The sequence below is a fragment of the Mustela putorius genome, unplaced genomic scaffold (assembly GCF_011764305.1).
Source record: "Mustela putorius furo isolate JIRA1106 unplaced genomic scaffold, ASM1176430v1.1 tig00000224_pilon_pilon_pilon, whole genome shotgun sequence".
NCBI classification, from domain to species: Eukaryota; Metazoa; Chordata; class Mammalia; order Carnivora; family Mustelidae; genus Mustela; species Mustela putorius.
The window spans coordinates 12,784,146-12,797,886 of NW_025421321.1; the positions used below are offsets into that span (position 1 = coordinate 12,784,146).

Consider the following 13,741-nt stretch of genomic DNA (forward strand, 5'->3'; position numbering starts at 1 on the left):
TCAGGGTCTGTGGGGCCTGCCTCCCCCCGCCCCCTGCCCTGGGCTCCTGGGAACAGGTAGCCTGGACCCCCCCCCCCCGCCTTGGCTCGAGCAGATGTGCGAGCATTGCCTGCCAAAAACAGCTGAAGACACATCCTGGGCCCTGCCTTCTTCCAGAGTCGTCCAGGGACCCCAGGGCCCTGGCGGCAACATCCAGGCACCTGGGCCACTTTTTTAAGATGTCAATATTTCTGAGATGACAGTGCCTTCCTTTAGACTCCCCAGACAGATCAATCATTAATACAGTTACTGAATGCCAGACAAGGCCTTATCAGAGTCCCAGCCAAAGCAGGCTGTGTGCTTCCCGCAGCTCCGCTCAACCTCGCCCAGGTGCAGCACTCCTCACTCCTCCCCTAGCCCCACTCTTACGTCCTCCTCTTCCATTGTCTTAAAGTCACTTAGCATCAAGAAGGATTTCAGGTGAGCCATGCTTCTTTGTGTCACGGTCCCTTCTCCAGAACATTGGACAGGGAGGTCTGAACGGGCAGCTCACCTAGGACAGCGATGCGTCCACGGCCAGCACCCCGTCCTAGCCCCATGTCAGGGTGCCCTCAGCCCCCCACACAGCCACTTCCAACCGTCACCCCCCTTCTCAAACCACCCGCACCCACTTCTTACCTCAACTCCAAGAGGGATCTCCCGGTTCCGAAGACCAGGGAACTCTCCCTGCACAGAATGCCCTCAACAATTCAGAACCTAAAGGATCCTCTTGTCCCCTCACCTCCTGTCCCCGATGCCAAGAGGTGTATCTGTGTCCAGGCCTGGTCTCGGGGCTTTCCGTCCGGCTGGGAGGAAGGGTTATTCGTCTTTCTCCCCCAGGCCCACCCCTCCCCCTCCGGGCTCATTAATCTCCCGTTCTCCACGGTCTTCTCCCTCATTACAGGAAGCATTCGGAGAGAACGCTTCGTCTTCCGTCTGGCTTCCATCCCACCCAGACAGCTCCTGTCAAGGTCGCTAGTCACCTCCTACTAGTTACATCCGACCCCGCGTTCCACTTCTTAGTTTCAGTGACCTCTTGGAAGCATCTGGCACCACTTAGCCCTTCCCTTAAACATTTTTTTAAATACTCTCTACTCCTTTGGCTTCCACGATGCCATCCCTCAAGACTCTTCCTGAGATCCTCCCGCCTTGTGCGCAGGCTTGGCCTTGATGCCCGTCCCCTTCCTCCCCCAGACCTCAGGGCGCTACCTTCTCTTCTCACACTCAAGGCCCTTCTGGGGAGGACATGAACTTTACAGCTTCAAGCACTACCCACGACATGGATAAATCCCAAGTGCAAACACTCAGTGTAGACCTCCGCCCGAGTTGCAGCGAGAACACCCCACAGCCGGACAGCTCCATGGAGAGTATGGGCGTCCACACTCCGCGTGCCTGCTGGGCCAGCTCGTGGAACGGGGCACTCCATCCAGACCCCCGGAGCATGTTCCCACCTTCCCCTCTGATCACGTGCTGTTTCCCATCTCATTGAAGCCGAAGGCAATTCACGAGCGGGACAGCAGGAAACAGGAAGGAACTTGAGACTCAAGAGTCAAGGTTCAAACCTTATTCCTGCTACTCAGCCGTGTGATGTGAACAAGTCATTTGGTCTCTGAGACTCAGGGTCATGGGAATAAGATCAAGTACAAACAGGTCTGTGCAGCATCAATAAGATGCTGTATGTGACAGTGTCCTAGCATGGTTCCTTCCCAGAGTAAGCTTGGAAGCACGGATTGTGACAGAAGGGTATCCATTCCTTATTTCCTGGCCTAACTCCAGAAATATGCTTCCCTTCTGCTCCAGTGTATCTCTTCCTTTAATTATTTCTCCACTTTTATAGACTCAACTTGTGTCCCCTCCCCCAGCTTGCTCATGGTCTTAAAGACGGAAGAGGGACACCTTGCTCCTAGCATTCCTTCTGTGGAGTTTCCTTGGCTGCTCCCTACAGAGATTGCTGAACAAATCCGCCAGTAAGTAATGAGACCATAACAAGGGCTTGTACTCCATCCTCTGGCCAAACGTGGAACTTACCTGAGAGGCTCTGAACACCAAGAATTTTCGAAAAAGAGGGGACGGAAGGGACACAGGAGTATGGAGGGGGTGGGAGGCAGAGCGAGGGCATGGCCCAGGGTGCCTTACCTTTGCACTGCAAACCCTGCCGTAGGAGGCCCCAGAGCAAGGACCCACAGTGGTCGCAGAAGGTGGGGACCTTGTAGTTGTGGATCCCGAACTTGTGGGGCATGTTGACGCTGAACCGCTGAGAGCCCACCTGCAGGGATGGCAAAACACAGGGTCACTAACAGGCTCGCTCACATGGTGGCCTGCTTACTGCTGGAGCTCCTACAGGCCGGCTTTCCCAGAGGCCTGGCCACCGAATGGGGCAGGTGGGAGCTTGGCTCCGAAAGCTGCCGCGAGAAACCAGGTGCAGAGAACCTTCTGGGGGCATTTGCTCCTGATACCCTTCGCTCACTCCCCACCTCTCTGTTGGACCTTGTGAGGCCAGGCCCACTGCCCAGTGAGGTCCCCCCAAGACAGCGGGCTTCCATCTTTCACGGCACATGGCACACAATGCGCACCTCACATTATGGCTGTTCACGAGATGTCACCGTGTTTCTCAAGGTTGCTTTGTGCCTGGAGGCCGCAGTGAGGCCGTTTTGGCTGCATGGTAGTAGACGGATTCTACAAAGACCCTGAAGCCCCAGCACAGCTGCGGAAAGTGAAGGTCTCCAGTTAGGACAGGCAGTAGCTGTGGTGAAGCCTGCTAACCCAGAGCCATGCGCCCCAAGGGCACGGAGGTATGGGGACTGCATACAGGCCAGGCACCACTGTCACCATTAAACCTCACCGGCACCCCGCGGGGCAGGCGCCCTTGTTGGCCTGAGTTTCCAGCAGGGGAAATTAAGGCCGTGTGAGATTAAGAAGCACGGTGGTAAGCTGATGAGCAGCAGAGGCAGAATCTGAGGCCCACGAGTGTGAATTCAGAGCCCAGGCCTTTTCAGCAGCATGCTGCCACTTAGGGATTATTTAAAAGGAGTAAAGAGAAGGCGGTAAGGTGGAGGGGGAAGGCCGGGGTGGGGGGGCAGGTGTATTCTGATCTGTGGGCCTGTGTCTGCCACCAACTACCTGTGAGGTCTTGGAAGTTTCCAGACTTCTTGGGGCTTCAGATTCCTGATCTGGCTAATGAGGATGGCAGCCCCGTCCCACTGAACGTCACAGGGCTGCAGGGGGTGGGGGGAGGGGGCACAGGGGATAAGACGCATAGAAGTGAGGGGTCATTGGCATGGTCTGCCTTTCTGGGTCTCCTCCTCTATGTCAACCTGCTCACCCTGAAGGGCGTGCATCACTGTAGCCACTCTTTTCCTGCAAATGCTGAAGATGTGGTGGACCCACACTGAGAACAGACTTGGGGGTCCTAGGAAGAGGCTCACAAAGGGATATAGGTGACAGACAAAGGTGAAGAGGTGGGGGAGCGCCCAGGAACTCGGAGGTTCAGCCGGGAGCACCCAGGATGCTAAAGTATCAGAGGATGGTGGGCGGAGGACAGGGCATAAGCACGAGCCACAGAACTGGAGGCTATGGAAACAAGCATGAGAGCCGCGCACACACAGGTACACACGTGCACACGCTGCTCTGCCGCGAAGACGTGGAAACGGGGGCAAGTGAGACCAACGCAGAGGCCATGGGAGGGAAGAAGAGAAAGAAATCACTGGAAGGTGAAGAAGAAAGGAAGGTGATGCCACGGAGAGCCTTGGGCGGTCCCCACCCTTGGAAGCCCGGGGAGAGGTGTGTCCTCGGCGCTAACACACAGGCACTAAGCAGGGAGAGAAACTTAGGCTCCCTGGCAGAGGGCTCCCCCATCTCTCCCCAACCCTGGTGGGTGCGCAATGCCCTACGAGCCTGGCCCTGTGAGCCCTGGGACAGGCAAGAACTCCACAAGGCAGAGAAACTCACAGCCCCCATCCTCAATCCTTGGCCACTTCTCTCCCTTGGGACACATGCCACATGTGGGGACAAACTTCACTGGTGACGTCTATTCGCTGCCAACGGGCCAAGAAGGACAACCAGAAAGCACTTGGTCACAGACTCAGAGGCAAGGGGGTATCTCCCACCTCAGCCCTCTAACCTGTAGGGCATGGACTCTTTGGGGACTTTTCCCTCCAAGAGATGGGGCGAAGCTATAGAAACCTGTAAGGGCTCGCAGGGGAAGAAACCTGGGAGGTTTTGGAGGGAAGGAATCATGTGTTCCTCTTCGTTCAGTGGCATGTGGCGCAGTATCTGGCTCAGAGCAGGAAGTGCTCAGAGGATGTCCACAGGACAGAAGGGAGACTGACAGCAAGCCAGCCACCTGCCTTTCCTTTATCTGTCCAAGTAAAAAGTGCAACTGTATACTTGGGTCTCGACCCTGCCACAGGAGCCAGGAGGCCCAGGTGGTGAGAACCTGCACTTTCCACCATGACGGCAGAGCCCCCACAAACAGCTTTGGTGCCCTGGGCTGCCTGTCTTTCAGGACATGGAAGGTTCCATCCAGGCCATGCCCCCACGGCTTTCCAGAGACTGTGTGAAAGCAAAAGGAGATAAAAGATAGAAGTGTTTCTGATGCCAAGATGCCATTCGGATGAATTATCTTTTTGGCTTTTGGAAGCCAAATTATAAGTCCACCTGATTATAAACTTACCTAGCGTCTCTTTGACCCCCAGTTCTAATGCACTATGAGTATCCAGTACTTACTTATCTATTTCATCAAGAATTAAAAGCAGGCCTTTGAAATCCACTGCTATGAACACAGATAACACCCACCCTCACACTCATACTCTCCTTCCAGTCACTCGGTTAGGAGAAACCCACCTTTATTGTTGAATTGTCTCACTTCCTTACCCCCAGCAACTTCCCTAAGAGTCAACCTGATACTAGGTTAGAAGATTAAGAGACAATGAAGTCCATCGGTCAAGGGCTCAGATTCCATGGAACAGACGACCTGGGTGTGAACATGGCTCCTTCTCGTACTAGCTGTGTGATCTGGGGCAAGCTAACATGACCTCTCTGTGCTTCCACTCTCCCTGTAGCAAAATGAAGATAATCGCATAGCTCTTATTAAGGCCGTTTTGAGATTAAATACTGTATGACGAAGTACTTAAATCGACACACGGTAAGTACACCATGAACGTCGGCTGGTATTATTACTATAGTTATTCCTGCCTCTTAAGGGTTTCTTGGGTTTGTTAATTCCTTTCTGTTCCCCCCATCACCTCAGAAAGACAAGGTTCCCGTTTATGTGTCATGTCTCTCTCCCTGTTTATGAGCAGTGTGGAGACAGTGACAGGTCACTTAGTGACGTCACTGTTCCGAAGAGATAATGACATAAAGCAATTCACATGTTCCTCGCAGGCTTTAGCTCTGGGATTGTGCGGCTCTTGCCCTAATAGCCACGGACATGACACGGACTCTGAGCCACGGTCATTCTGTAGACCGTGCCTCCTGCTGGAAGGCTGTGGACAACTCCCTCAACTCTGATCAACACAATGGAGAAAGCCAGGGGATCTGAGAGAGATAAGGAGTTTCTCAGGAACCACTGAGGGGGCAGTAAAGAAAGGGAGGTGTGGCAGTAAAGAAAGCCCCAAATTTCAACGTTATAAATAGTTACCTCATCGGGAGTTTCCTGTTTCTTTAATCCAGCACACTTCGTAATTATGAGCTCATGGCATCGCTTGTGGACCACGCAAGTGCAAACTGCAAACAGCAAAAATGGGAAGGCTGAGCGACAAGTGGGGGTAGAAAGCTTCCACCCCAAGATTCTGGTCTCCATGGAGGGACGCCGGGAGCCACGCCCCTCCTGTGCCCGAGTCTTAACGAAAGACCCGGCTGAAGCCTGGAAGGCTGAGTCATTAGGAATACTGTGTCATCAGTGCCATTAGGGTTCCCTGAAAGCTCTGGAGAAGAATGCACCCTTACACCCAGAGGGCCTCAGGAGTTTTCTCTAGATATGGAAGTACCAAATGATTTCCTCACTTCTATATGCCAAGGTCAGGGAACAGTTTCCTTCTGTGAAGCAGGTCTGTTAAAGGCACCGGAGCAGTCCTATGCCCCAGCCCATGTCACGTCAGGGTTGGCAGGTGTGACAGGGAGCACTACTGAGGGAGAATGGGTCTTTTGGGGCACAGGAGTTCTTAAACATTTTTGGTTAATTTCACAGTGGCCCACAGCCTGTTCTTCCATATCCTGGGACAGTGTGAGCTGAGGCAGCCAAAGAGGTAAGCAGCTATTTGCACATATGCTACCTCAAGGACATGGCCGTGTACGACAGAACCTGCTCAGGTCCTCTGGTGAGCCCAAGTCAACCAGTGGCTGGGTGAGGAGATGGATCTTGCATTTTAGTCAAAGAACTGAAAACAAACAAACTGCAATGATTTCAAGGGAGTCTTAAACATTGAAGAGCTAATGATTCCACAGTAGAGACAAAAAAAGGGGGGGGTAGAGAGAGAATCAGCAAGGATCACTGAGTGATAGGAGTGAATCGAGCAGGTGAGGGAACTTCTTCAGGGAGCAAGAGAGGGAGGAGGGAGGGAGCTGACAGGGTACACGGAGCCCAGCTCAGGGCAGGGTGGGGCCTTCGAAGGGTGTTGAATGGTTGCATCTTACTGGGAAAGGAGCAGAGACCCCAGGGACAGCTGGAGACAGGTGCCCACAGGTACTCCCATACCTCTACACCCCATATATGGGATACAGAAACCATGTCCAGGCAGGGACAAAAGAAAACAAGGTCTTGCTTCTCAGAGAGGGAACAGGAGCATGCAAACCCTATAGAGCCTATAAATGTCATCAAACCCAGCATGTGTGTCCTAGGAGTGTCGCTGATCTGGACAGACCAGAGGGCCCCCAAGCATTTAGTTCCTACAGTGCCTCTTACCTTGACATTGGTATCCCTGCTTTCCTATGACACCCCTGAAAAGAAGAATACAACCTTTTAATAAATTTTAGTAGGTCGAAAACCACACAACGTCACCCCTTTCTGGCCACCAGCCACGATGCACCAAGTAGACTAGAATCCAGACAGCAGCGGGATTTCACTTCCTCTTGCAGAGAGCCTTAAAGTGACTCCTTCAGGGTGCCTGGGCAGCTCAGTTGGGTAAGCCTCTGCCTTCTGCTCATGCCACCATCCGGCAGTCCTGGTATTGAGCCCTGCTCATCACAGGGCCTGCTTCTCCCTCTTCCTCTGCCCCACCCTCCTGCTCCTTCTAAGTAAACAAATAAAATCTAAAAAAAAAAAAAAAAAAAAAAGACTCCTTCGGAGGCAACAGAGGTTAGAGCCAGTGTTTGGAAAGGGTACAAAGCCTGGTCAGTATCAGGGCTTGGTTTCCTAGACCAACAGCCTTTCCAGTGAGGCCAACAGTGTTCTGGAAAGCCACAAAGACTCTGCTTGCTCAAGGCAGATCTTGATCAGTCAAACATGGCAGGTAATCATATAGGAGGGTTCTAGTTTACAGGCATATTCCCTCGGCACTCCAGCAGCAAAGGGTCTAGGTGGGTCTGTGGCCAGGGTTAGGGGCCTTGGTCAAGGGTAATGGCAGAGGTTCCTTCCCTGACAGGTGTCAGCTCCCCTGGGGCAGGGTTAGGGTTAGCATGGACACAGAACAATCCAACCAATCTGGCCTGGGCCCTGTCCTCAGTGACACCACCAACTGGTCAAGGAGCAATCTGCCATTTCCAGCCCAGTGGGAGCCGCACCTTGGGAAGCCTAGAACCCAGAGGTGTTCACCGTACGCCGAGAGGAGACCTGAATCCATACATCTCAGCTTCCACAACATACTCCCTCCAAACACACAACTCGTAATGGAAATACAGAAAACAGAGTTAGAGGGTGGAAGCAGCGCTGGGGGTGAGACATTTCTGTGATGGGACTGGGGCATTATTCCCGCTTCCAGCAGCCTGAGGGTGCTCTGAGCTGCACCTCCACAGATGTCCATGCCAACCTCAGTGACTAGTTCTGGAAAACCACAAGGACAAGACAAGCCACTCCTGCACACCTTGGCAATTCAAAGCCTAATTCAGATGCTCCTTTTGCTTGGTTTGTGCGGCAGATTGGCCTCACTTATTCCCCCCCACAGGATCCAAGTGTGTTGGCGAAGTTCAAGAGCTCAGAGAGGTTGCCAGGAAGGCTGGTGGGAGGTCTGGAACAGCTTTCTGCTGGGCTCACCAGGAGTGGAAGTGGGTCTCTGACACCTCCTAGCTGGAGGACGTCACACTAGTCTTGTTTTCCTTTCTGAGTCTCAGTACTGTTGTTAGTGGAATGGCTTTAATAATACATAGCTTCTAGGACACTAGGATGATTTAATTAGATATTCTCAGGGCCTAAGAAAAGACTTGGCACATGGTAGGCATTCATTAAGATTCCCCCACCAATACTCAAGGCCGGTGCTCCTTATCCTTCTCCATCTCCCAAAAAGGCCCATAACCTACCTGTCTTTGCCTATCAAAATCCTAGTCATCATGAAAGGAGAAATGCCACCTCTTCCAGGAAGCCTTCCCTGAGCACTCCAGCCAATGCTGCTCTCTCATTCCTTTGAAAGCTGGGCATCCTAGTAGCACCACTGTTGTAACAGTTATTAAGAACTGCTTTGAATTACAGATACTGGGAATCAATTATTTTTTAAGCTTTATCATGGGAAAATTCAGATATATACAAAAATAAAGAGATAAATGTAAGGGACCTACAACCTGCTCTAACAATGATTAATGCACCGCTGGTCTTATTTCATCTCTACCCCTAGCCCCTCTGCCCTTCTTCCAGATCATTTTTAAACAAATCCCAGACATCACATTATTTCATTTCTAAATAATTAAGCTTGTGTCTCTAAAAGATAAGAACTCCTTTAAAAAATACATCACAACATACCACTATTGGTTATAAAATCTTAACTCGTTAAACATGATCTATGATATGATCCTAAGCATAAAGTCACCATTCTTCCCAGTTATCCCCCCGGGTACTAGAGACTCACTGAGCCTTCCAGAAAAGTCTTCTGCAATAAAATGAAGAAGAAATGAAGCCCATCAGCACTTTAAAAATAAAGTTTCTCTTCTCCTGCAACCCCCTCCCCCATGTCTCACCTCAGGGAAAGCCTCACTAGAGGTTCCCAGGAGAGAGGGCCTTACCAGATAAAATCTCTGCAGTGGGAGCAGTAGGTGGGCTGCCGAAGGTAGGTAGCCATGAACTTGTGGCCGTTGACCTGGTGAACCCTGCGCCTGACAGCCCCCTGCCTCTTCCTGGGCCGCATGCGCTCCCTGAACACGCGCTCTTCATTGTCTTTAGGGGCTGGGGAAGGACAAGAGCAGAGAAGAAAACACAGGGTTAGCACACCTGGGAAGAGACCTCCTACCCCACTCTCAGTGCCAGGAGCAGGAGCGGCATGGGCGGGAGTACCCATGGGCTGAGGGACTCTGGGGTCTGAGCCTTGCTGCTCAACCCCAGCAAGGGTGCACCATGAGAGACAGGAAGGCCAGACTGGGCTGCCATTTCCTGTACCAGCGGCACCCCCGAATTCATCCAGATCCCAGTCCTGCCCCTGGTGTGGCTTCTCCATTCCCCCCGGGGATGCAGCTGCACATTGCAAGGGTGTGGGACCAAAAGGCTCAAGGTTCACATTTTATCACAGCTTCTTGGCAGCCAGGCCTTAGCCAGCCAGTGCATCCTTGCCCGGAGCCTCTAAGGGCCCAGCCCTCTGGAAACGGGGTACAGTGCTGACACCAAGGGCACTGTGGAATCTGCACCCAGCTCCCTGGCTCAGAGAAACCGGACTTTTCTTCCTTCCCCTTCTTCCGGACTAGGATAACCAGGAACCTTTTCCTGAAGGTCAAAAGGAGACAGAAACCTAATACTGGGAAAGCAGTTTTCCAGAAGACTCAGACCCACCACCACGGACTTTACGACCTCACTGAAGACAAAAGGCCGGTCCTCACTTCTTCCTTGGGTCCACATCAGAGGCTGCCCCAAGCCTCAGAGAGTCCTGCAAGGGTGCTAATAAACGACCACAATGCTTGTTATGGTCTGAATGATTGAGCCCCGCTCTCCCATTCACACGTTGATGTGCTACCTGCCAGTGTGACCCAGCCATGACAGTGAAGTTCCCATGATGAGGTGAATGCTGTTAAGAGGACGTGACCGGAGCTCACTTACTATCTTGCGAGGACCCAGAGAGAAGATGGATGTCTACAAGGCAAGAAGGGGGCCCTCACCCAACTGTGCTGACACCTTAATCTCAGACTTTCAGCCTTCAGAACTAGGAGCAAGAAATTTCTGTTGCTGGAACCACTCCGTCTACAGCATTTTGTTTCGGCAGCCCAAGCAGACCAATACAAGAGTCACACTTAATGCTAACTAAGGGCTTATTCCGTGGCAGGTGCCCACTGAAACTTTACAGCAGCAAATTGAGGAATAGGAAGTTTATATAACCACTTTCTGTTAGCACAGCTACTAAGTGGTGGAGCCCAGATTCTAACCCAGAGAGTGGGGGAGAAACCAGTGTTAACACTGTCCACATGCCGCTCTGGGCGACAGCCTACCCTCCCGACAGCAAGGTCCCAAAGTGCTCAACTGAGGGGCTCTTAGAATGCAAGAGGCCAGCGGCCTCTGGCTTCTCCGAGGGCAGGGGAGGCGCCTGGTTCCTAGCACTAGTGCTGGCCCTGGAAGGTCGCCCGCACGGCACAGCTTAAAATGCACTGGGAAGGCTCCGTGCCCCCCCACCCCAAGTATCCTCCACACCTGACATGCCACCATGACAGTGTCAGTCTTGGGGTGAGAACGGCACCTGTGTGAGCCCAACAGCTGGAGGATCTGAGGGCAGTGTCTGTCAGTGGGGACTGAGCAGGGGTGGAGGGACACAGCACTAGAGGAAGAGAAAGGCAAGAATGGGGAGCACATGCCCAGTAGGGGCTTTTAGGGGGAAGAAGCCTCCAAGCAGACAGGCAGAGATGCTGATCCCCAGCACAGACCCTGATGACCTAGATGGGGGTCTGCCTGCCACCCCTCTGTTTCCCCACCCCCAGCCACCCTGGCCCCCCTTTTGAACGGGTGCTTTTTATATTCCAAAAGGTCTCTGACCTGGAAAGAGATGGAGTATGCAAATCCCACCTTCTACCCTGCCACAACCTAGGGACCAAGGCCCAGCTGATCAGATTCTCATGAGAATGTCCCAGCTCTGCTTTACTATAGAGACAGGTACACACACACAGAAATCTGGCCATCAACACTCAATTGTCCAATGACAGGTGACTTCTACTTCTGCTGCCTACTTTTCACTATATCCAGAATATTCTACCACATTTAGAAGCAGAAAAAAAAAATACGGTAATTAAAAAAAATATATTCACTAGCACTTCCTTACTACAAACATGATCTATAAAAATCTAGACTCCAATCTCCACACCTGGGCAGCTGAGGCCAGAGGACAAGCATTCAACCAACTGCCTTTACCAGATTCACCATGGGTCACATTTATTTATTTATTTTTTATTTATCAGAGTGGAGGGGGGGAGCGAGCATAGGCAGACAGAATGGCAGGCAGAGACAGAGGGAGAAGCAGGCTCCCCGCTGAGCAAGGAGCCCGATGTGGGACTCGATCCCAGGACGCTGGGATCATGACCTGAGCCGAAGGCAGCTGCTTAACCAACTGAGCCACCCAGAAGTCCCATGGATCACATTTAAACAGTAAGTCAGCCCCTCATGCATTTAAGGTGCAACTTGCTTTGCAAATCCCTCAAATTTACTAGTCTTTTGATCCTGGGAAGTTATATTTTCTGTGAAACTGCTGAGGAGCCCTATCTAATTTTCTCAAGGGAGCCCAGCTAGAACGGGGTTACGGGTATCCCCAAGGGCCTCATTTCTCAACTTTTTACAGAAATGACCAGCAACCAAATTAAAGGTCTAAACTCTGTTTACTTTGATTTAATATGTTAACATAGCAACCTGTTAATTTAACGGACTTATAAAGACCTCCCAGTTGCAAGCACTCATGCCTAGAGAGAAGATGCTTCCTACTGGTGGGGGCTGAGGGGAGGGTCCTGGGAGGAGGTTAGACAGAGAGCCAAGAATAATTCCCCTGAAGTGGGGTCTGATTGTCTGACTGAACTTCCCCAAAGGTTCTGTAATCCCTGCTCCGGAGCACAGGTGCACTGCCTTGTAATAAGAGAGATTTGACATCAAAGATGTGGGGAAACAGTAAGCTATAGGAGAGGGAAACACAGGTAAACCTCATGCCCCCCACCCATGGGGACTTCCCCACCCTCCATGTGCCAAGCAGCAGGACAGGCAAGAGGAAAAAGAGGAGGGGGCCCCCAGTTGGTGAAAATCATCCCATCACCCATTCCTCTGGACAGGGGAGCCAAGGGTCCAGCCAGATAGTCTTTGTGTCTGTCACCCACATGCCTAGATCCTGAGGGGAGCCCCAGCAATCCCCAGTCCCACAGAACCTCCCTGCTGGGGCCTGGAGTCACCAGCAGAAACAGATCCCATCAGCATTTCCTGCTGCTGTCAAGGATCTCTATTAAAATACAGTTCCTATGGGGTAATGCATCACACACGTGTGTGCATGTGAGTGTGTGATGTGAATGTGACAGATTTATAAATGAATATAGATGTGGATATAAAAATCAATATGGTATCTATTAAATATGTTGTGAATAACTTCTATAATTTCTATATTTATATAATACAGGATAATAGTGTATTATTACATTTATTTACATCATCAGCGTAACTGTATTTTATAACTACAATATAATTAATACTATAATATGATGTTATAATATACTATTATTAATACATAATATAAAATATGATGCAAACATAGTTTGACTAAACCATTTGAAGGTTGTGAGCACAGTAACACCTTACCCCAAAATATATCAGCCTTCATCTCCTGAGAACAAAAGCATTCTCCTAATAACCAAAGTTATCAGAGTCAAGAAACTTAACACTGATATGACATTATCTAATATATGGTTCATATTCAAATTTCTCTAACTGCCCCCCAAATGCCCTTTACAGTTGTGGCTTTAAAATTTTTCAGAAGCGGGGCACCTGGGTAGCTCAGTTGGTTAAACGACTGCCTTCAGCTCAGGTCATGATCCTAGAGTCCCGGGATTGAGTCCCGCACTGGGCTCCCTGCTCAGTGGGGAGTCTGCTGCTCCCTCTGACCCTCTCCCAACTTAGTCTATCTCTTTCATTCTCTTTCAAATAAATAAACAAAAAATAATTTAAAAAATTTTTTTCAGAAGCTACTTAGAGCTCTTGCTTTGCCTTTAGTTGCCATACCTCCTTAGACTTTCCAATCTAGAACAGCTTTCTTGTTTCCTTTTTATGATACATTTATGAAGTGTCGAGGATGCTGTCTTACAGAATGTTCCACAATCTAGATTTGTCTCATTCCTCCCCATTAGTTTCACATCAAATGGCAAGAATACCACAGAGGTATAGGTACCAATGAATCCAAATATATCCATCAAGATCCCTAGAGGCTCCTGTGTAAATTACATGAACGTAAAACTTATAGGAATTATAAAATACTCGCTCTTAGTGGGAATTTTTAAAATGCAAAGAGCAGTCTTGACATACCACTGACCCACCACTGAATACCTAGTAAACAAGTTTGTTTTAAAGTGGTATTATCCGTATTATACATATGCAATGTGATGCAACATTTCCAGAAACAATACTCTAATGATAGCAAACACC

The 13,741-nt window shown here is 50.6% G+C and overlaps 1 protein-coding gene across 7 annotated transcripts in view; it reads right to left on the reverse strand.

Moving 5' to 3' along the window:
* The window catches only part of PRKCE (protein kinase C epsilon), a 517,695-nt gene that overhangs the window by 166,187 nt on the left and 337,767 nt on the right, over positions 1-13,741 (reverse strand). For all 7 annotated transcript variants that reach the window (XM_013056348.2, XM_013056350.2, XM_013056349.2 and 4 more), the window contains 4 exons: positions 9,166-9,325; positions 6,920-6,954; positions 5,657-5,742; positions 2,155-2,284 (listed from right to left, as the gene is read on the reverse strand). In XM_013056348.2, the coding sequence (XP_012911802.1) occupies positions 2,155-2,284; positions 5,657-5,742; positions 6,920-6,954; positions 9,166-9,325 (411 nt within the window). The remainder of the gene's footprint in view (positions 1-2,154; positions 2,285-5,656; positions 5,743-6,919; positions 6,955-9,165; positions 9,326-13,741) is intronic.